Here is a 21,903-nt window from a genome sequence, read left to right on the forward strand (position 1 = left end):
TTTTCTTTTCAGCTTAGTCCCTTTATTATTCCGGGGTAGAATTCAATATGACAGTATTTGATTTATGTTGAAAAACAAAATGTGAAAGCACATTCAAACAGAGTCATCTGTAGACTTGAAAACAACTATTCTAAATGCCCGTTGAAAATTGGTTAAGGAAATGCGGAGTGAATTGGCCTTCCGGACTGGCCTACAAATTGACTTCATGACCAAACAGCTCTTTTACTTTGTGCTGATGCTGTAAGAGCGAACTCTCTGAAGTGATCCTCCAGACTGACCTCTAATGACCCCCGCAAGGACAAACACACCTGAGGCTTTGGTCTCCTAATGCGATCTGTCACAACTGTCAGCCCAAGTGTACTAGCGGAGAGGAAACTTGCGCTGCTCTGTGAAAACCTTCCCTCTGGATAGAAACAGCAGGTGCTGCTTGTTGCCAGACTGTCTGATCTCACCTTGCTGAACTTTTACCTCCAAACTGAAGTATCAAGTCATATAGAAAGGCTCATGAGGCGGATTCGTGCTGAGAGTCTCAACAGTGCTTCTCGGAAATGATCATACATATTGCGACCTGACCGTTAGATTTAACCTGCTCAAAGGGATACTTTTCCTGAAAATGAAAACTCTGTCATCACTTTTCATCCTTGCTCTTCAATATGAAGGCAAACAGTGATCAACGAGAAGTTCCATGAATAATCAATCGTAGAGCGTTCTTATAAAATTTGTTCTTATATATTTCATTAAATTTTCTGAACTTTAAGAAAACAAAGAACTGTTCACCGAAAGACTTTGGGGAGGAAGCCTAAATAATTCCACTGTACACTATAAAAAATTATTTGTTCACTTCATATAGTAATGTAATCTTGTTGCCTTGACTCGGTTAAGTTGTACTGTCTTAGAGTTAGATAACTGGCCCAACTACTTATTTAAAGTTAACTGGACTTGCCAAGTTTTGTTTAAATACACTAACTTACATTTTCAAGTTCACTGAACTTAATCTAGCAGATTTTCTTAATTAGAAACAGAACAGACAATTGAAATATATTACACATTTTATTAAAGATCTTTATTCCCAATTTAGCAATAACACATAATGAACTTACAATATAAGTAAGTAAGTCGGTTTTTCTCTGGGGATGTGCCCCAACCTTTAGAATAAGAAAATGGCATTCTTGTGCATTTTTGTTAATATTTTTTTCTTAAATATTAGTCTACTGTAAACAGATGAAAAAATAAATGTTTATTAAAATCTCACCTGTTGTAAGTCAATCTGGCCCCTGGGAATGTGCTGCAACCTTTAGAATAAGAAATAAAATTTAGGTAAATTATTGTATTTATTTGTTCTTAAATAATTGGCCACTGGTTGAAAAATATCCCATGTGCCAGAATTCTTCTGGTGTTTAACTAGCAGTTGGCAAGCGGACTGAATGGTGAATAGTCCTGCTGGATTGGAAGTTTTGGTCGCAACTTAAAGGATGCTGGTTTAGCATGTTTTTCGAGATATACTGTATCAAGCTGCAGACCTGCATAACCACACACCTTTCAGGCACCCACACAATCTTGCAAACACAATCTTGGCAAACCATATATGGTGAATGACAGATCAGTCTTTTCAGTTTTTTTGTTTAACTACGACTAACTGCTAAGGAGCATTATCTCCACCTACTGAATTGCACTAATTGTCGCAGATGGAAGTGGGTATGGGGGGGTGATGCAAACGGTAATTGAGTAGCCTATCTGATATTGTCTTTGTCAGATAAAAAATGACTGATCATCAACTGTATGATGACTGATAGAAAACTGTTCAGTCTATTAATCATATTGAATGGCAATCGTAAACAATGTTCCCCATTAGCCCGTCTTGATTGCCATATTTGTGAAATAGTCTACGGTATTGTTTAAAATGCTATTTATTGACAATATATATATAAAATATATGGATGATGATGTCTAAGAATACATTAATAACATTAACATCCATCGTTACCATATGGTTTCCCTAGTTTATGTGTGCTGGGTTGTATGTGCTTGAAACGTGTGTGGTTCTGCGGACCTGCAGTCATATTATTGGAGTTTTTCATGAGTTGACACACACACTCTATTACAGAGTAGTTAAGACAGTGAAAAATTCATGTTGAAAAAACTAAAATGCAGAATCATTTTTAGTGTGTACACTGTTATTTACCAACAGTAACTTGCAATATTCGAAGCTTGGTGTCTAGAGGGCAAAATTTGCCTGGCAGCACGTAGGTCCTGCATTTTAAAGTTCTATAAGTTTGCAGAATGTGACATTAAATTGAACAAATCAGAGTACTTACTCAATATTTGAAGTCAACAAATTCCATATCTAGACTTTTCCTGGCTACTGGATTGATCAGCACCACGTGCTAAAAAATGGTGATGCATTCTGATAGAAGCTATGCTTTGTTGTTATATGAACACGTTATTTTAAGTTTTCTATTTTCCTTCAAGTTGAGGTTGTTACAGGTCATACTGAGGCACTGCAAGTTAATTGGACAGGTTTTGACTTTTTCACCTGACTAAAACTCAGAATCAATTTTTACAGTGTAGTATTTATGTTATTTTTAAGATATTGTGCAAGCTATTTTTATTTTATTTATATTAAGTTATTTTTAATAAATCATGAAGTAGAACATAAGTAATAATTAGACCATAATAAGATCAGAATTTATTAAAGATCATAAGTAGTGGACAATACTTGTGCAGCATACTTCAGTAATCATACTTTAGCCAAAAATACATTTAAATCATTATATACTGATAAATTTGACATGCACCCTAGTCCTAAAATTCTTAACAATGTTTATTTCACAAATTGCCCTAAATTTTCACAAATTTTCTTGCTGTATAAACATGTAACAGTTTATATAGCAAGCACAGAAATTTTGTCCAATTTGCGAATTAAACTTTTTTTAAGCTCAGAAGAATTACATTTTTTTGCACTTTTTTTAATAATTATGAATAATACCAAAGTTACTGTATAACCCAAAAGATCTAAATAATGCACACAAGTTATGTGCCACTTTTATCATTATTACTTAATCTTTATAGAAGCTTGAATGCTCTAATTGTTCCTTGACCTAGTTTTTATTTACAAGTAATAGCTTAAGAAAGACCCAGTCCTTTAATACTTTGTGTTTTATATAGGAAACAATTTGACAGTGAGAGAACAAAAGCATAATTTTCTCCAGCAAGTTAATTCTGAATTCAAATGAGTGTACATTTATTAGCATTTCTGCAAATGAACCAGAATTAGCCAGAAGGCTATTTTTCATCCGTTGTCCCTGGACAGATTTAAAATTGTCAACCTAAAAAAACAAAACAAAAATTATACAATCAATCAATCATAGTTAAGAAGCACTAAAATAGACATAGTTATGTAGATCTTAAAAAAAAAAATAGGTGTACAAATTAAACTATAAACAGCAACATTATGTAATAGAGATAAAGTAGTTAAAACACATTTAAACAACAAATCATTAAGATGGCAGGCACAAGTGGTAACATGCTGGGTAGGTTCACGCTAATAGCTATGATGACACGTCTAACGCTCTATAAACCAGATTAATAGATCTAATATATTGAAAGAGGCGCACAAATTATTGGCACAGAGCTGCAGTTAGAAGTTACTTTTGCAGCTCAGTTGTAATTTAATTGAAGAGTAGGAGTAAATCCTAAATGTCAGTCTTAGAGGTCTTAGATTCTGGATAGATCACAACCTACTGTAGGCATGGATCAATAAATTGAGTAGATTATTTAAGACTATTTTCAGAATAATTCATATTAAAAATGTGAATTTAGAACAGGAGTTTACATTCAGTATACATTTGAGAATAAATTATTTAAGATATTATGATATAAACATGACATTAAAAGGTGGCAACTAAAATAAATATGATTTACTGGCACAAGGTTGTACTTGTGTCCTGCCTCCAGCACACCACCTGAGAGAGAATTTATTTGTGGTCACAAACTGGAAAAAAGACACATAAAAAAATCCTTTTAACAAGGGAAGCAACAAACGCCTATCACTTTTTTTTGCAAAGTAGAAATTGATGCCGCTCACATAAATCTTTCAGGACATCCCTATACAGTTAATAAGGTCACTAAAAAAATCTTTCCCATGCAGAACACTATAGCACCATCAAGAGACCTCTTGAGCTGTCTTAAATAACTGGGAGATTACGAGTGATCCTTAGCTTTAAGAAATGTGATAATAAACCTATTAATAACATATAACTATATATAGATGATATACTTTTGTACTTAATTTGTAAGTAGAAGTACATTTCATGAATTCTCAGCCCTTAAGTCTTGAGAAGCTTGATAAATACAGGCCCTTATTAATTTCATTCAGCAGTGATTTCTTCATGCATTCCTTTTGCTCTTTTCAATGACGGTCACAACCCTGATACTTACGGGATGCTTGTGATACAGGGAAGCATTGTGGCAACAGTAATTGCCCTGATTTTGAGGTTTAGTTTGTTGAGTTCCACAACACAGCTTTCGTTGCTTTTTTGGCAATGAAAAAAAAATCCCTGTTTTAGTAATGATAGTTAAGGACATTAATAATGTAGATAAATTAAAGGGATAGTTGACCAAAAAATTAAAATAACCTCATTAATTCTCCCTCATGTGATTTTAAATCTTTATGATTTATGAACACAAAAGGAGATATATTAAATAATGCTGGTTGCTGGGATCCATCAAATACCATAGTAAGAAAAAAGGTCCCACTTTAAAATATGCAGCCTTTACTACTATGTACTTGCATCAAAAAAATAAATACAATGTACCTAAAGTATGTCAATAGTGTATTAAAGAACACTTTTTGGTGTCTTCGAAGTGGGATACGAGTAGGGTTAGTGATACTTCTGGTGCTATGGGTAGGTTTGGGTTAAAATGTAATTACAGAAATTAATTACAGATGTAAATACATGCATGAATTTAGTCAATCATAAGTACTTGCAAAAGTTTCAGTATAAGTACATGTTAGTTAGTATAAAGTGTATATGAATATATATATATATATATATACTATGGAAGTCAGAGAAGTACTTCAGAGAACAAGGGGTAATGTGCATCCATAACCACAATGTTACTTTTTTTAGTCAGTCACCCTGAGTTATGTCAGAATGACAGATTGGGGAAATCTATGTAAAGTGCCACAGCAGATGAATCTGTTATGCGTTTGGGGCGATGAATGCAAAGCGGGTCGTGTGAGTGCACAAGCAGCACCAAAGCTTAACCATTCAACGTCCCCTGGGCCTTATTGCCAGAATATGGGATCATTTAGAATTTAGAGGGGTCGCAATCAATTTTTAACTAAAAGAGGCTATGGATTTTAATAATACAACAGTACTGTTGGGAAAGTGTTTCAGACACTGCCGAGGCCACTCGCTACACCAATGGGGAGACTCACTATGTACATATTGATTATATAGTCCTATCCAGGGGGAACAGTACATATGAGTAAGATGGTATAGGGATTGCGCTGGTTTGCTATGGAGGGCAATACTGTTGGTGTACTGTAAATTAATGCCATATTGGTTGGTTCATTAATGTAAAGTAACAGTTGGCTTGGCTAATAATTGTCTTAAAAAAAATTATTAGCCCCCTTTAAATGTTTTTCCTTTTTTAATATTTCTCAAATGATGCTTAAAAAAGCAGGGAAATTTTCACAGTATGATTTTTTTTTTCTAGAGAAAGTCTTATTTGTTTTATTTCAGCTAGAATAAAAGCAGTTTTAAATGTATTATGAACCATTTTCAAAATTATTTGCCCTTTTAAACTTAATTTTTGTTCCGACTGTTTACAGAACAAAACATCGTTAAACAACAACTTGCCTAATCACCCTAACCTGCCTGGTTAACCTAATTGACCTAGTTAGGCTTTTAAATGTCACTTTAAGCTGTATAGAAGTGTCTTGAAAAATATCTAGCCAAATATTATTTACTGTCATCATGGCAAAGATCAAATAAATCAGTTATTAGAAATGAGTTATTAAAACTATTATTTTTAGAAATGTGTTGAAAAAATCTGCTCTCTATTCAATGGAAATTGGTAAAAAAATAAATGGGGTCTAATAATTTAGGGGGGCTAATAATTCTGACTTCAACTGTATATGTATGTATAACTATTTCTAATCTAAACCTGAGGACCAGAGAGCAGCATTAAACATACAAGAGAGCCAACCAGAAAATAGAATTAATAAACAGGAAACAGCATGATGGAGCACAGATAGCAGGTTATCATTGCTCCTGGGGGACATCACCACCCAGGGGGACAGGCGGGGAGAATACTGGGTAATCAGTAGATTACACAGTCACTTCCCCCTCATTTCTCCAGCACTTGAGTGTACATGTGCTCTATAGATGAGGCTATTCGAATGGTTACAAATCTGCTAAAAGTTTCCTCTCCTGTTTCTCCACAGAAACTTCTGGATCAGATTCTTCAAAGACATGGTGACTAAGGGAAGTGCCTGTTCACAAGATTCATATCTCTGTGCTCTTCTTGCCAGAGGCGAAGAACTGAAGACGAGCAAGATCTTTGCAGCTCCCTCCTGAGAGCAGAGCTTGGCTTTCTGATGCATTGTTCTAAATATAAAACACCTTGTACTGGACCTGCATTGGGTGAATCCACATGATGTATGGAAGCATGTGTGTGTCCATGCTGTGTGGTATGTTTGATAGTACAGTATAAAGCCACTTGCTGTAGTGTAAGACTCTAAACCAGGGGTTCGTTTAGGAAAACAACAATGTATCCTCCGGTTTAATTAACAGAGTATGATGTATTGTTGGATAAATTAACTAATGGCTGCTTGATCTCACATATCTCTGAAACTTTGTAAGTGATGCCATGCAAAATAGGGTGTGATAACTTTTGCTCTTTATAATATCTGAGATTAAAATAATGTCATATTATACAGTATGTACAGATGAAGTCAGAATTTTAACCCCCCCCTTATTTTTGCCATGATGAGAGTAAATAATATTTGACTAGATATTTTTCAAGACACTTCTATACAGCCTAAAGTGACATTTAAAGGCTTAACTATGGTATTTAGGGTAACTATGCAGGTTAGGGTAATTAGGCAAGTTATTGTAAAACAATGGTTTGTTCTGTAGACTATCGAGAAAAAATATAGCTTAAAGGGGCTAATAATTTGACCTTAAAACTGCTTTTAAAAATTAACAACGGCTTTTATTGTAGCTGAAGTAAAACAAATAAGACTTTTTCCAGAAGAAAAAAATATTATTTATTTATTATATTCCTTGCTCTGTTAAACATCATTTGGGAAATATTGCGAAGTAATTAACATGGTATATGCCTATAGAATGTAATGCTGTCTCTATGGTAGTACACTAGGAAGGAGAACAAAGGCCATTTTGTGATTGGCTAAGAGCTGGCTCACGTGACCAACTTAGCATTATGCTTTATCCAATGACAAGTAATTCAGTCCCTCTCATCTTATTGTAATATATTCTCTGACATAACGTCTTCGCTATTTGCTCGTATTTTGTTATATTAAAGTGTTATTTCACCACAAATACAAATTCTGTCATCGTTTACTCATGCTCTGGTTCTTTCTTTGTTCTGCTGAACACAAAGTAGGATATTTGGAAGAATGTCAGTAACAAACTGATTCCTTAGTGAATGGGTTTCTTTGTTCTTTAGGAAACTAAGACACTTTCTGAAACAACCAGTGCATTAGTAAACATGACAGAATTTTTTTTTCCTCAGGTTTTCCTCCATTGCTCTGTTGTAGTTGATGATGCACTACTAGAGCATGTACTGGTCGAACAAAAACTGCTCTGTAATTCTCCTAACAAACAAAATATGTTGAATGATAATTTGTATGGGGCGACATGGTGGCTCAGTGGTTAGCACTGTCATCTCACAGAAAGAAGGTTGCTGGTTTAAGTCCCAGCTGGGTCAGTTGGCATTTCTGTGTGGAATTTGCTTGTTCTCCATGTATTGGTGTGGGTTTACTCTGGGTGTTCCGGTTTCCCTCACAGTCCAACGACATGCGCTATTGGTGAATTGAATAAACTATACTGTCTGCAGTTTATGTTTGTGAATGAGTGGTCATTTTGCTTTGTAAGACCTCAATATCATCACAGATGTTTTTTAAGACCTCAGTATCATCACAGGTGTTCTTTTAAGTGATGTTTGTAAACAAATTTCGGGAGGAGCATGCGCAGAAGTTTCAGTATCGAATACGTCATTGACAATTATCCCATCATCAAATCAGTTTCTGAGCAACGCCTATATATACCAAAGCTGTCTTACCTGCAGCATCTCACGACTTCAGCATTGGCACATCCAATCGCTGTAGCCTCGTCCAAACAGCAAATTTCCATGAGGATGACACGGCTCCTCTTGCAAACTCCAAGCCGACGTCCAGCGCATCAACACTCGGCAGAGCATATCAACAGAGTCCGCGGTCTTAACTTAGGCCCGCCACGCCGCCGCTCTTTCAGACACCGGCAACAAACCTGAGCCGCTCCCCAGTTGGAAACCACCGGCCCAGATCAAGCGAGTGCCAGGCCACCGCTCTACAGGCGAAGCGCCACCATCGGCCAATTCGCCATGACAGCGTGAGCACGTCTCCGCTACGGGCTCATCCACCCCCCACGCACGGAACATTTCCACTTAGTAGCGCCCGCAATCGCTGCTCTCGGCGCCCCAAATTTAGGAAAAACAAGCCAGTCCGCTCGTGAGTGTGACGTCACGCGAAGCGGCTTCCGGGTCCAAGCGCTCTATTCAACTGCATGGGGAGACCCATGAAATGGTAATTATAACGTTTACAAAGCGATTTATTACTTTCGAAAATCATGATCACAATATATATGTCTATGCCTCATACATGATGCAAGTGATTAATTTTATAAATTGTTAAAAAGTTTGGTATTTGTTATGCAGCAAGCCCAAAAATGGTTGTGTACAACATGACTCTGTATAAAACTAACTTATCGTGTAATATGTTTAAAATTGATCATAAACAAATAATTTCTTAACTTACTGCATGGGGAGACTCATGAAATGTTAATTATAATGTTTACAAAGCAATTTATTACTTTCGAAATCATTATCACAACGGGGTATATGCCAAAGCATGCTAATAGGACTCTTAATTTCCCAGTAACCTGGGCTAAGCACTTCGGGCGAATTGAATGCCAATGCAAGCCAGTGAGTTTAAGGTCTGTTTTCTTTAAAAAATGAACGATTTCCACTAGCTGAGTGATATCGCCATATCTTTATAATATGAGCATTTATTTGACCCCAGTATGTTTAATGGAGCTTATGCGTTAGCCTGCCGATTCTGACGACCGCGTGCGAGTAAACAGCTTCTGTCTAATTTTACGCTTGAGCAACCAAATAAATGCTAAAGTTAATTTAACTGAATGTATTTTAATGACATTACAACATCGATGCTGTATAAGGAACTGTACAAACAGAAAAAGTTCACAATAACAGGTCACTGGAAGTGTATCAGCATGGGAAAAGCAGTAGTTCAGCATATACCCTATACATACGTCCACACCTTATATCTGACGGGCAGAAAGTGATAAATTTTTATAAATTGCTTATTGTTTTTTGGTAATTGTTATGCAGCAAGCAATGCTTGTGTACACTGATTTTGTATAAAATTAACTTTATTGTATAAAATTAACTTGATTGTGTGATGAGAATTTAAAGTGATCATAAACGAAGAAATTTCTCAACTCAAATGAGTGGCGGCTTGGACCCGGAAACAGTATTACTTGCGTCACCAATAGGTCACCACTTAACAAGCGGAGTCTTCCTTCATGCCGCTTGCAGATTAACCAGGTTTGTTCAGGCCTGATGCAAGTTCCAGCGTGAGGCTGCCTCCGCTGATGTCACCAACGCCGGCAGCCCCTTCTCTCTTCTCTTTTCCTTCCACCTGTGATCCTAGGGCCATCAGTAGCGCGAGCACGCCTCCGCAATCGGCTCTAGCCCCCAACTTTCTTCAGGCCCCGACGCAAGTTCCAGCGTGAGGCCGCCTCCGCTGATGTCACTAGCACTGGTAGCTCTCCTCTCTTCTCTTTCCTTCCACCCGTGATCCTAGGGTCATCAGTAGCGCGAGCATGCCTCCGCAAACGGCCCTAGTCCCCAACTTTCTGTCAGGCCCCGACGTAAGTGCCAGCGCGAGGCCGCCTCCGCTGACGTCACTTACGCTGGCAGCCCCTCTTCTCTTTTCCTTCCACCTGTGATTCTAGGGTCATCAGTAGCGTGAGCACGCCTCCGCAAACGGCTCTAATCCCCAACTTTTTGTCGGGCCCCGACGTAAGTGCCAGCGTAAGGCTGCCTCCGCTGACGTCACTTACGCCGGCAGTCCCTCTTCTCTTTCCCTCCCACCTGTGATTCTAGGGTCATCAGTAGCGTGAGCACGCCTCCGCGAATGGCTCTAGTCCCTAAATTTCTGTCAGACCCAGACGTAAGTGCCAGCGTGAGGCCGCCTCCGCTGACGTCACTTACGCCGGCAGCCCCTCTTCTCTTTTCCTCCCACCTGTGATTCTAGGGTCATCAGTAGCGTGAGCACGCCTCCGCGAATGGCTCTAGTCCCTAAATTTCTGTCAGACCCCGACGTAAGTGCCAGCGTGAGGCCGCCTCCGCTGACGTCACTTACGCCGGCAGCCCCTCTTCTCTTTTCCTCCCACCTGTGATTCTAGGGTCATCAGTAGCGTGAGCACGCCTCCGCAAACAGCTCTAATCCCCAACTTTCTGTCGGGCCTCGACGTAAGTACCAGCGTGAGGCTGCCTCCGCTGACGTCACTTACGCCGGTAGTCCCTCTTCTCTTTCCCTCCCACCTGTGATTCTAGGGTCATCAGTAGCGTGAGCATTCCTCCGCAAATGGCTCTAGTCCCTAATTTTCTGTCAGACCCCGACGTAAGTGCCAGCGTGAGGCTGCCTCCGCTGACGTCACTTACGCCGGCGGCCTCTCTTCTCTTTTACTCCCACCTGTGATTCTAGGTTCATCAGTAGCGTGAGCATGCCTCCGCAAACGGCTCTAGTCCCTGATTTTTCTGTCAGGCCCCGACGTAAGTGCCAGCGTGAGGCTGCCTCCGCTGACGTCACTGACGCCGGCAGCCCCTCTTCTCTTTTCCTCCCACCTGTGATCCTGGGCCACGTATAGACTATATTCCTTAGATTCATCGTCTAGGTACTTAACATGTATAAACTTAAGTACGTTATTAACGTTTACATAGACAACACGCGTCTATAAAATAAATTGCTTAAATAAATTTGATAAGTAATTCTGGAGTAATAATAACACCAAGCTGATAAGCAACTTCAGCTCAGAAATCATCCAGAATCCCATTACTAGCTTACCCCATCTATTTTCACAGCGATTCAAGTCGCAATTGCACTCAGTATAAACCATGGAACTCCATTCAAAACTTCAGGTACTGCTCAATGCTCCTTGCACTACCTTAAGTTCCTTTAATCCTATCAATTAAGTTTTCCACAGAAATTAAACCTAAAAGTCAGTGGAAATGCGCTATCGTTGCCCCCTTTTTTACCATTTCAACCTCTAAACCTTTCCTAACCCTGGTCATTAACCCCTTCAAGGAGTTCTATTATAAGGTTGCTGCTGCACAGCGACCGATCTCATTGGGGATGCACACCCTATTACGTACTACTGCAAGCACAGTGGCTGCTTCCACTCTAGACACACGCCTTATTATGCTCCACTGCAAGCGCAGTGACTGCTCCTATGGTAGACGTACACATCATTATTATGCACCACTGCTAACGCAGTGACCGCTCTCACTGGAGACGCACACCTTATTTATCATGTGCCACCGCAAGTGCAGTGACAGCTCCCACTAGAGACGTACACCTCATCAAGCATCACTGCTAGTCCAGCGACCGCTCCCACCGGGGAAGCCCACCTTATTATTATGCACCACTACAAGTGTAGTAACCGCTCCTACTGGAGACGTACACTTTATTATGCACCACTGCAAGTGCAGTGACCGCTCCTACGGGAGACACACTCTTGATTATACAGTACTGCTAGTGCAGTGACCACTCCTACGGGAGACGCATATCTCATTATGCACCACCGCTAATGCAGTGACCGCTCCTATGGGAGACGTACACCTTATAATTATGCATCACCGCAAGTGCAGTGACCGCTCCTACGGGAGACGTGCAAGTGCAGTGACTGCTCCTACGGGAGACGCACACCTTATAATTATGCAGTGACTGCTCCTATGGGAGATGTACACCTTATTACACACTGCCGCTAGGGCAGCGACCACTCATACCCCATACAGGAGACACACACCTTATTATCATGCACCACTGTTAGTACAGTGACCGCTCCTACGGGAGACGTACACCTCATAATTATGCACCACTGCAAGTGCAGTGACCGCTCTTACGGGAGACGCACATCTTATAATTATGCACCACTGCATGCGCAGTGACTGCTCCTACGGGAGACGTACACCTTATTACAAACTGCCTCTAGGGCAGTGACCACTCATACCTCATTCAGGAGACACACACCTTACTGTTATGCACCACTGTTAGTACAGTAACCGCTCCTACTGGAGACGTACACCTTATAATTATGCACCACTGCAAGCGCAGTGACTGCTCCTACGGGAGACGTACACCTCATAACTATGCACCACTGCAAGTGCAGTGACTGCTCCTACGGGAGACTTACACCTTATAATTATGCACCACTGCAAGCGCAGTGACTGCTCCTACGGGAGATGTACACCTTATTACACACTGCCTCTAGGGCAGTGACCACTCATACCCCATACAGGAGACACACACCTTATTATCATGCACCACTGTTAGTACAGTGACCGCTCCTACGGGAGACGTACACCTCATAATTATGCACCACTGCAAATGCAGTGACTGCTCCTACGGGAGACGCACATCTTATAATTATGCACCACTGCAAGCGCAGTGACTGCTCCTACAGGAGACATACACCTTATTACACACTGCCTCTAGGGCAGTAACCACTCATACCTCATACAGGAGACACACACCTTACTATTATGCACCACTGTTAGTACAGTGACCGCTCCTACGGGAGACGTACACCTTATAATTATGCACCACTGCAAGCGCAGTGACCGCTCCTACGGGAGACGTACACCTCATAACTATACACCACTGCAAGTGCAGTGTCTGCTCCTACGGGAGACGTACACCTTATAATTATGCACCACTGCAAGCGCAGTGACCGCTCCTACGGGAGACGTACACCTCATAACTATGCACCACTGCAAGTGCAGTGACTGCTCCTACGGGAGACGTATACCTTATAATTATGCACCACTGCAAGTGCAGTGACCGCTCCTACGGGAGATGTACACCTTATAATTATGCACCACTGCAAGTGCAGTGACTGCTCCTACGGGAGACGTACACCTTACGCAGCACTGCAAGCGCAGTGACCACTCCTATGAGAGACTCATACCTCATCATACACCACTGTCAGCACAGTGACAGCTATTACGGGGATGCATACTTTAACACACAACATTGCTAATGCAGTGACCACTCCCACGGAAGACGCCCATCTCCTGTGGGAGCAGACACTCTTGCTAGAGACATTCATCATGCACCACTATCAACATAGCAACTGCTTCCTCCCGAAACACATACCTTATAACTCAACAGCACCCCTCCAAATTTTTAAGATCAGCAAATTTTGGGGGGCTTGCACATTGTCTGGCTGCTGTCCTGTAACAAATAGCGTTTTTTGGGGAGCGCTCTGGGGCCGGGCTAGATACTTCGCTCGAATCCCAACTCCTCTTTGTTTCCTTATAAGGGGAATAACTCAAGTTGGGGTGTCTCCTCGAGCTCAGAGCCCTCCCCCCGGACAGCACGCCAAATACGCTTTATACTTAAACGAATGCAAGTGTGAACTCGTGAAGACCTCAATATCATCACAGGTGTTCTTTTGTGTTACCTGTATATGTTTGTGCTTCACAAAGGGATGGTAAGGACAGCAGTTTTTAACTAAAATCTTTAATATTTCTATTAAATAAATAAATCACGGATGTCTTGGATTAACAGCATTTATTAATTTTTGGGTGAACTGTCCCTGTAACAGTGTTCATTGAGTAACATCCACTACCATGTTGTCTTTAAATGCATTAAATCTGTGAAACATGAATTTTTCATTGATTATGTCAGGTTTTGCCTGAATGATCTGCCTTCCATCATTGTTTTGAAGAAGTTGTGCATTCTGAGCACTCTTTGTGTTATAAAACTGGCACTCGCACAAACAACTGTGTCTGTTTTCAGAATTGCAACTCTTAGAGAGTCATAGTCATCACTTACTCTAATCATCACCAGTAATTGTTTTGTCTTTATACATGTTTGATATACAGTTACTGAGTATAAAGTTTATTTTTCAATGTGTGTTCTTTCAATGTGACTTTTTGAGAGGCCTTGTCGTCATTTACTTTAAAAACATCACCAGTTATTGTCTTTAGTCTCTATGCATGTTTGATCAAAATTGCCATACTTTACTTAAAATTATCGAAATATTTTTCTCCTGTAAAAAAGGATTGACCTTATCATAAGGATGTTTAAGCACTGTTAAAGAGATTTAGCACCAGTAGATAACCACAAAGCCCATTGTGAATATTTATGAAGTAAAGCTTGTACTAACAGCAATTTTAGTCTTAAAGGTCATCAACGATTGTCTTATTTGGAGTGGAAGAGCAGCATTGTCATTTGTGAAATGCAGTTTAATGGAACATAAGTCTGGTAACTCACTGATTAGGTGACAGATTAGATGCCATAATGATAAAACAGAGACAAGTAAATTAAGTGTATGAAACAGTATATGATTTGAAAATGTCCTTGTGTCTCTTAAGGCTCCATCTTGGTCCTTGTTCCCCCCTGTGCTGCCCATTTTATACAATAGTTTTTTTTTTTTGCTTCAGATGTTTGTTCTAATATGACCATTTCTGCCTTGCAATGTGGGCTTCACAGGATAGAGATCAGTGAAGGGAGCATTTATGTTTTATTCAAATGTCACATCTAGTGTATAATATGTGAAAATACACTCTAAAAAACATTGAGTTATTTATTTAACCCAATGGTTGAGTTAAAAATATTGGGTGCTTTGTTGGGTTATTTTTAACCTTTATTGGATTATTTAATAGTATTATTTAGTAATATTCACTAGTTGGGTTAAATATTTGGTGATTTGTTAGGTTATTTTTTTAACATTAATTGGGTTATTTATTTAATAACTCAACCAGTTGGGTTAAAAAAATTTTATTTCAACAGTCAACTGATTTAACTGACACAGAACAGCTGTATTATTATGCATACAATGTTGTTTTTGCGCTATAAAGTTTATTTAAGCTCTAACGCAATAATGTTTTTTTTTTTTTTTTTTTTTTAATCAAATTACCTCCCGTTGTTGTGTTTTTTATCTGTTTCACCAGCACTCTTAGGGCTCTATTTTGACGGTCCATGCGCAAAGCACAAAGCGCAGGGCGCAAACGCTTTCAGGGCGTGTCAGAATACATTTTCGCTAATTTAGGGATGGAAAAAACCCCTTTGCGCCGTGGCGCATGGTCTAAAAGGGTTGAGTTTATTTTCTTAATGAGTTATAGGTGTGTTTTGAGAATAAACCAATCAGAGTCTCATTCCCTCATTCCCCATTCCCTTTAAGTGCCTTGCGTCGCGCCATAAGCGCATTTGCTATTTACATGACTTAAAGTAAGTAGAAGTGGAAAAACTGAGCATTTCACAAGCAAACAGTTAACAGTATTTATTTATTTATTTATTTTACAGAAAACAGCTAAACAGAGCATCTACCGAGAATGATAGATAAATGATCTATTTTCACTTTCGCTCTCGTGGACAGGGAAACCTTTATGTAGACATCAATTAGCCTTTAAATAATTAATTTTGTTTGTTAAGCGCAAATATTTGTTTCAAAGCTATTTCTAAATTCAGTTCTAATTTTCAGCAAACAAATAAATGAACAATAATAACCAAGTGTGCTCAAAAACCTGAGTTATTTCCTAAAACACATGCTGTGCCCCATATGGTCTAAAACCTGCAGGTGGGCAAATCTAAGCTTGTTTTTAATAAAACAAATATAAATATGGATATAATAAATAATACTGCTGATAATAATAACATAATAATAATAATAATTTATATGAATGAACTGAAAAAACCTCCCGAGATGAAGAAGACATAAAAGCTGTGGTTTTTCATATTTATGTAGGCTAGAAAATAATATGCTTTGTAATATTTTAATTTTTTATATTTATATCCTGTATATATTCTTATTATATCCTACATATATCCTTAATATTTGAATTTTTTTCATATATAAAGATATTTGTGATTGCTCTACATCTTGTGTGTAGGCTATTAAGCAGTGTGTAAGGGAGGCGCAACTCTGCGCTCGACTTTAGACCGGGTATGTTTTGGTCTATTGAAAAATCTATTATAGTTTCTCAAAATAGCAACGCGCCTCAGAACACCTTTCTTTTTAGAGCAGAACGCCTATGGGCGCACATATAAGCGCAAATGCATTTGCTATTTAAACAGCATAGCCCAACGCCTCAAAACGACTCTTGCGCCAAGCTGAAAATAGTAAAAGACTATTGCGCCGCACCTTGCGCTACATTGCACCGGGTGTATGATAGGGCCCATAATTTTTGATGATACAAAAGTGCACTTAGCCGATCTATATTTAAGGGCTAAAAATGCTTAAGTATCTGAAACTTAAAATGTAATGGAAATAAAGCATTTTTTAATATTTTTAAAAACTGTAGGTTATTTATTTACACAACCATAATTATAAAATGAATAGCTACTAGTAGCAATATTAGCAATAGTAGCAATAGTAATACCAGAATGGAAAAAAACATACATTTAATCAAAAAAGCCCAATGCATTGGGTTAAATTTTGTAACCCAATACAGTAGGTAAAAAAAAAAAAAACGAAGTTGGGAAGGTACTATAATAACCTATAGTTGGGTTATATGTTATGGTATTTAATTCTTACCTGAGTATTTTAACTGAGGCTCACCGGCTACTTTATTAGGTGCATCATCCAATCACATGGCAGCAATATATTTATGAATGTATTTACGCATGTAGACATGAGCTGCATCCGAAATTGCACACTATGCACTATATACTTATGCACTTGCAGCATCCAGAGTACATGTATGTAGTGTTGTCCCAAATTAAACACTACTGTTTTTTTTTACTAAGAGGAAAACCATTTCCCTGATGACGTTTGACGTTTGGCATATTAGTGAAATAAATGACCAAACTAACAATGAATCCTTGCCATAAGTGTAACTGCATTTACCATCGGTAGGCGCTATAATCACTCTTGTAGGAGAATTTTGCTTTCACAATCCAAACATGTGCGCCCGGTAGCTGCACCACCTTCCGCTACGTGAGCAAAACTACGACTATTGAGTGCGCAAAGTGTCCATCATTACACTTCATTTTACCGGCTGAATAAGTGCATCATCCGGGTATTTTAAGTGCACTTATTATTTTTAGAAATTTAAGTGTGAACACACTGCTTAACTTACACTATTTATACAACAAAGTGGCTTGGAAGAGTGCATAAGTATGCGATTTGGGACGATCGTATGGTCGAGACAATCTGCTGCAGTTCAAACCAAGCATCAGAATGGGAAAGAAAGGTGAGTTTTAAGTCACTTTGAATGGGGCATGTTTGTTGGTGTCAGATGGACTGGTGGCTACTTCCAGGAGGATAACACGCCATGTCATAAAGCGCGAATCATCCCAGACTGGTTTCTTGAGCATGACAATGAGTTGCACCTTTGTTATGTGGTGGAATGGGAGATTTGTAGCAACTGCGTGATGCTATCAAGTCAGTATAAACCAAAGTCTCTGAGGAATATTTCCAGTACCTTGTTGAATCTATGCCATGAAGGATTAAGACTTTTCAAAGCAAAAGGTGTTCCAACCTGGTTTTATGTGTACCTAATAAAGTGGCCAGTGAGTGCTTATCGTATTTATATTGTATTAATATAGTAACACTCCATGATTCTCTCTAAAAATTGCTGCATGCAGTGCCATTGTAGAAATCTGTGAATGAAATAAAGGTTTCTTGTGTTTCAGTGGAGTGCAATGAAGAAGAGGGGGGTAGAGAGCAATGCACACTGTGTAGGGACCTGTCAGTCGAAACACAGTTCATCCATGAAGCTCTTCTTATGAGCTGCTTATCTGAATCAGGTATGTTAAATAAGAGAGACCTGAGAAATATGCAGAGCAGTGGAGCATGAGGACCGGGATTGAGAAACACTGTTCTAAGGTCAGTATGCTACCTGCTGGAAACCTAGAGATAATTATGAGAGAGTGCCTTGCATAAAGAAAAGGAAAGGTAAATGACCCTATTTAAAAAAATGAACATTTTCTTGCAAATGAACATAAAAAATATGTGGAACCACATAAGATATACAGTTTATGAATTTTTGCAGGAATTTTATGTGTTTAAGTAAGTAATTTTTTTTTTTTATAACAAAATCATTCAAATGAATTGATTCACTCATGTGAACAGTTGAGTTCAAGACTTGTTGCTTTTGTAATATTGTCTTTGTAAAGTTTCTCTGATGGATCTACAGTAAATACTGCCTCTCTTGATCCCCTGGATACTATTTGGCTTCAGTTACTACATCAGTCTAAAGGCCATCAAAAATGACTAAATTCGTTAAGCAAAGACTGAGTCAACGCTTGAACTAAAATAACAGCCTTTGCAAGATCAAATAATGACTGCAATATATCCGAAAGCATTCTTGCTTCTCCAAAGATTTCACTTAGTGTAATGTGACGAGTCTCTGTTCTTCCTGCTTTGGCCGGCCATTAGGTGGGACTACTCATCTGAAGAATTCTAAACACCTGGGGCCTCATGTACGAAGACTTGCGTGGAAATCTTACTAAAACATTGCGTACGCACAAAGCTGTAAATGTGCGTACGCAGAAAAAATTTCAGATGTATGAAACACTGCGTACGCCGAATCTCACGCATATTCTTTTGTACATCCGAATGAACGTGAAACTGAGCGCAACATGCACGAGCACAAAACCCCTCCCTGCCTCCTCCCCCGTATGAATATGCTAATGACTATGCTAATGGCAAAACCCAACGAAAAAGCAACGGCAAAATCAAACAAAAAGAGAAACTTTGAACAGAATGTGAATTGGAGGTGCTGCTTTCGGAGGTAGAACGGAGAAAAGCGGTGTTATTTGCAAGTTTGTTCTCCGGAATTAACAACAAAAGAAAAAAATAGAGTGGGAGAGTTTAGCTGATACGGTTAACACAGTTGGGTCTGAACATCGCACTGAGTGCATTTAAAAAAGACATAGTGTGGTTTATATCTGTAAACTGTTGCAGAACCCTTAAGCCTGATTTATACTTCTGCGTCAAACACCGGCGTATGCTACGGCGCTGACGCATAGCCCTTCGCCGTGGCCATCGCCGTCACTGACGTGCACCTCTCAAAAAATGTAACTACACGTCGCAACGACGCGTAGCATAAGCTCTGTGATTGGTCGGCTTGGTAGCGCTGACGAGTCTGGGCGGGACCGAGAGGCGCGCGAATGGCGCGACGCCGCGCGAGCGATTGTTTACAAGTGTGGAGTCCCGTGAAGGAGCTCCGGATGGAAAATTTTGTTTTGTGTTTACCTCATAGTTAAAGTTGTTGCACGTCCGCCGGTTCCTGCCTCAAAATGAGCGAGTTTGAGCCACTTGTACATCCCGGAAGTGTTCAGGAAATGCAAAAAAGTAGCGAAGAAACTTGACACAGAGGAACATTTACACTTCACTGCCAACTAGCGTTTCGGAAGTGTTAATGCAGACCGGCAGAGACAGCGCGCAGAAGTATAAATGCACAGCCACGCGCGTTGCCTGCGCCGTGGGTTACGCCGGTCACCTGACGCAGAAGTATAAATCAGGCTTTAGCAGTCTCAGTGGCGCACCTCATAAGAAGCATGTGATCATATACTGACGCGTTCGAGCACAAACTCGGTTCGAATCCAGCGTCTGATGAATTCTTTCTTCTTTTTTTCCCGCTACATATCAGATTTTGCCCACTATTTATCACGAGAAAGACAAGTAGGAATCATTAATAAGTTTGTGCATCATATTTTATTTGCACATTTATTTAATGGAAATGTTTCTGATTCACGCATGCAAATTTATCTTCAGATAGTGTCTTTATAGCAATGTGCGTGCAGTAGATAGCTCAGATTACATTGGGAAAACAGGCGACCGCTGCAAATTGTGCTTTAATGTTTAGCTGGTCAACTGTATGGTATGGAAATCTTACATACCTACTATATGAACCCGTCTCATACAGCTGCCATTGCAAGGATCAGACACTTTGTAGAGAAGAATTTAACACAACTGCCTCTAGGAGTCGCCAATGGAAATAAAACAGACACGCACAAAAAATGTGCGTACGCCTGCCAGAAACCTGCCGTGAACCTGCGCAAATTCCCACGTTCAGTTCATTGTTAGTAAATCCAAACGTGAGCGATTCTGAGCGTGAAACCTGGCGTACGCAAAGTTTTTGTGCGTACGCAGCGTTGATACATGAGGCCCCTGTTCTCTCCCCTATAAAGCACAGACAATGTTGACATTTGGTCGTCGCTTGCTCCTGGTTATTTTGTTTGTGTTTTGATTGTTTTTAGCTTTATAGTTTTGGTTAATAGTTGATTTTGGTTAGTCTAAGTTTGAGCATTTGATTATTTCTGTTTTAAAATAATTTTATGTTTAAATAAATAATTTTTTAATCGGCACCAAACAACCTTATTATGTCCTCCTTTAATTTGTCATGGCTTTTCAACCGAGTCGTGACTGTAACAAGAGGAAGATTCATTTTCTTTTCAGCTTAGTCCTTTTATTAATCTGGGTCGCCATAGCGGAATGAACGGCCAACTTATCCAGCATATGTTTTATGCAGCGGATGCCCTTCCTAGCAGCAACCCATCACTGGGAAACACCCATACACTCTCATTCACACACATACACTATGGACAATTTAGCTTACCCAGTTCACCTATAGAGCATGTCTTTGGACTTGTGGGGGAAACCGGAGTGCTTGGGCGAAACCCTTGCGAACACGGGGAGAACATGCAAACTCTAAACAGAAACGCCAGCTGACCCAGCCGAGGCTCGAACCAGCGACCTTCTTTCTGTGAAGTGACAGCGCTACCTATGTTACCACCACGCCCCCCACAAGAGAAAGATACATAATGAATTTCCAGTCTAACTGCAAGCAGAGCATTGTGTTCCACAGCTGCAAAACTCTTAATGGTGTGCAATCTGTAATTGTAAGATATTATGCAGAGAAAAATAACAACATGCCTGCCAAATATCCTTTAACCTCTGAAGTTTTTTAGGAGCACCTTCAAACATTTCTCTGCACAGCAAGTCAGTTGTATGCACATAAAACCCTGACATGAACACATAAAGCCTTTCCTGCAGTGAGAAAAAAAATCTGTCAGCCTCAGGGATTCCCTTGACTGTGGCAACAAGCAGCAAATTTAGACAGCATGCACTGCGCTGAATGCAAAAGACATGCTTTACCACATCTTAAGTTCGTGCCTGTACACCTGTATACCTGCTACTCATAACATATCCACCATCATAAGCTTTCTTTGTATTCTAAACCATGGATTTCAAGCAATTAAAGCAAAACTTTTCAGTGAGCGCCGCTGCATCTACAGGACCCGCTGATTCAAAAAAGAAGGATACTTTGGTGGATACCCCCACAGTATTAATACCTCATACCAAGGAAGTTCGGTTTTTTAAGTTATTGTGATTCATCTGCCAAAATGCTAAAGACTTC

The 21,903-nt window shown here is 39.5% G+C and overlaps 1 protein-coding gene and 2 long non-coding RNA genes across 12 annotated transcripts in view; 2 read left to right on the forward strand and 1 right to left on the reverse strand.

Moving 5' to 3' along the window:
* Positions 1-8,089, forward strand: part of LOC141378611 (uncharacterized) — a 150,874-nt gene extending 142,785 nt beyond the window's left edge. For 6 of the 7 annotated variants that reach the window (XM_087290725.1, XM_087290727.1, XM_087290730.1 and 3 more), the window contains one exon: positions 6,452-8,089. In XM_087290725.1, the coding sequence (XP_087146851.1) occupies positions 6,452-6,490 (39 nt within the window). In that variant the 3' untranslated portion in view covers positions 6,491-8,089. Of the gene's footprint in view, positions 1-6,392 lie in introns of all 7 variants that reach the window. The other variant, XM_087290731.1, reaches the window with a different exon arrangement.
* Positions 1-8,723, reverse strand: LOC147839998 (uncharacterized). Its single transcript, XR_015513543.1, has 2 exons — positions 8,311-8,723; positions 1-3,326 (listed from the first exon to the last, which is right to left on the reverse strand). It is a non-coding gene; the product is annotated as an uncharacterized LOC147839998 (long non-coding RNA).
* LOC147833118 (uncharacterized) overlaps positions 8,291-21,903 on the forward strand; it is a 25,501-nt gene continuing 11,888 nt past the window's right edge. The window contains exons 1-2 of one of the 4 annotated variants that reach the window (XR_015513555.1): positions 8,291-8,812; positions 18,173-18,365. This is a non-coding gene — a long non-coding RNA (uncharacterized LOC147833118). Of the gene's footprint in view, positions 8,813-17,182; positions 17,731-18,172; positions 18,366-21,903 lie in introns of those variants that run through there. The other 3 variants (XR_015513554.1, XR_015513557.1, XR_015513556.1) reach the window with 3 other exon arrangements.

Source organism: Danio rerio, chromosome 17 (assembly GCF_052040795.2).
Source record: "Danio rerio strain M-AB ecotype USA chromosome 17, GRCz13ab, whole genome shotgun sequence".
NCBI classification, from domain to species: domain Eukaryota; kingdom Metazoa; phylum Chordata; class Actinopteri; order Cypriniformes; family Danionidae; genus Danio; species Danio rerio.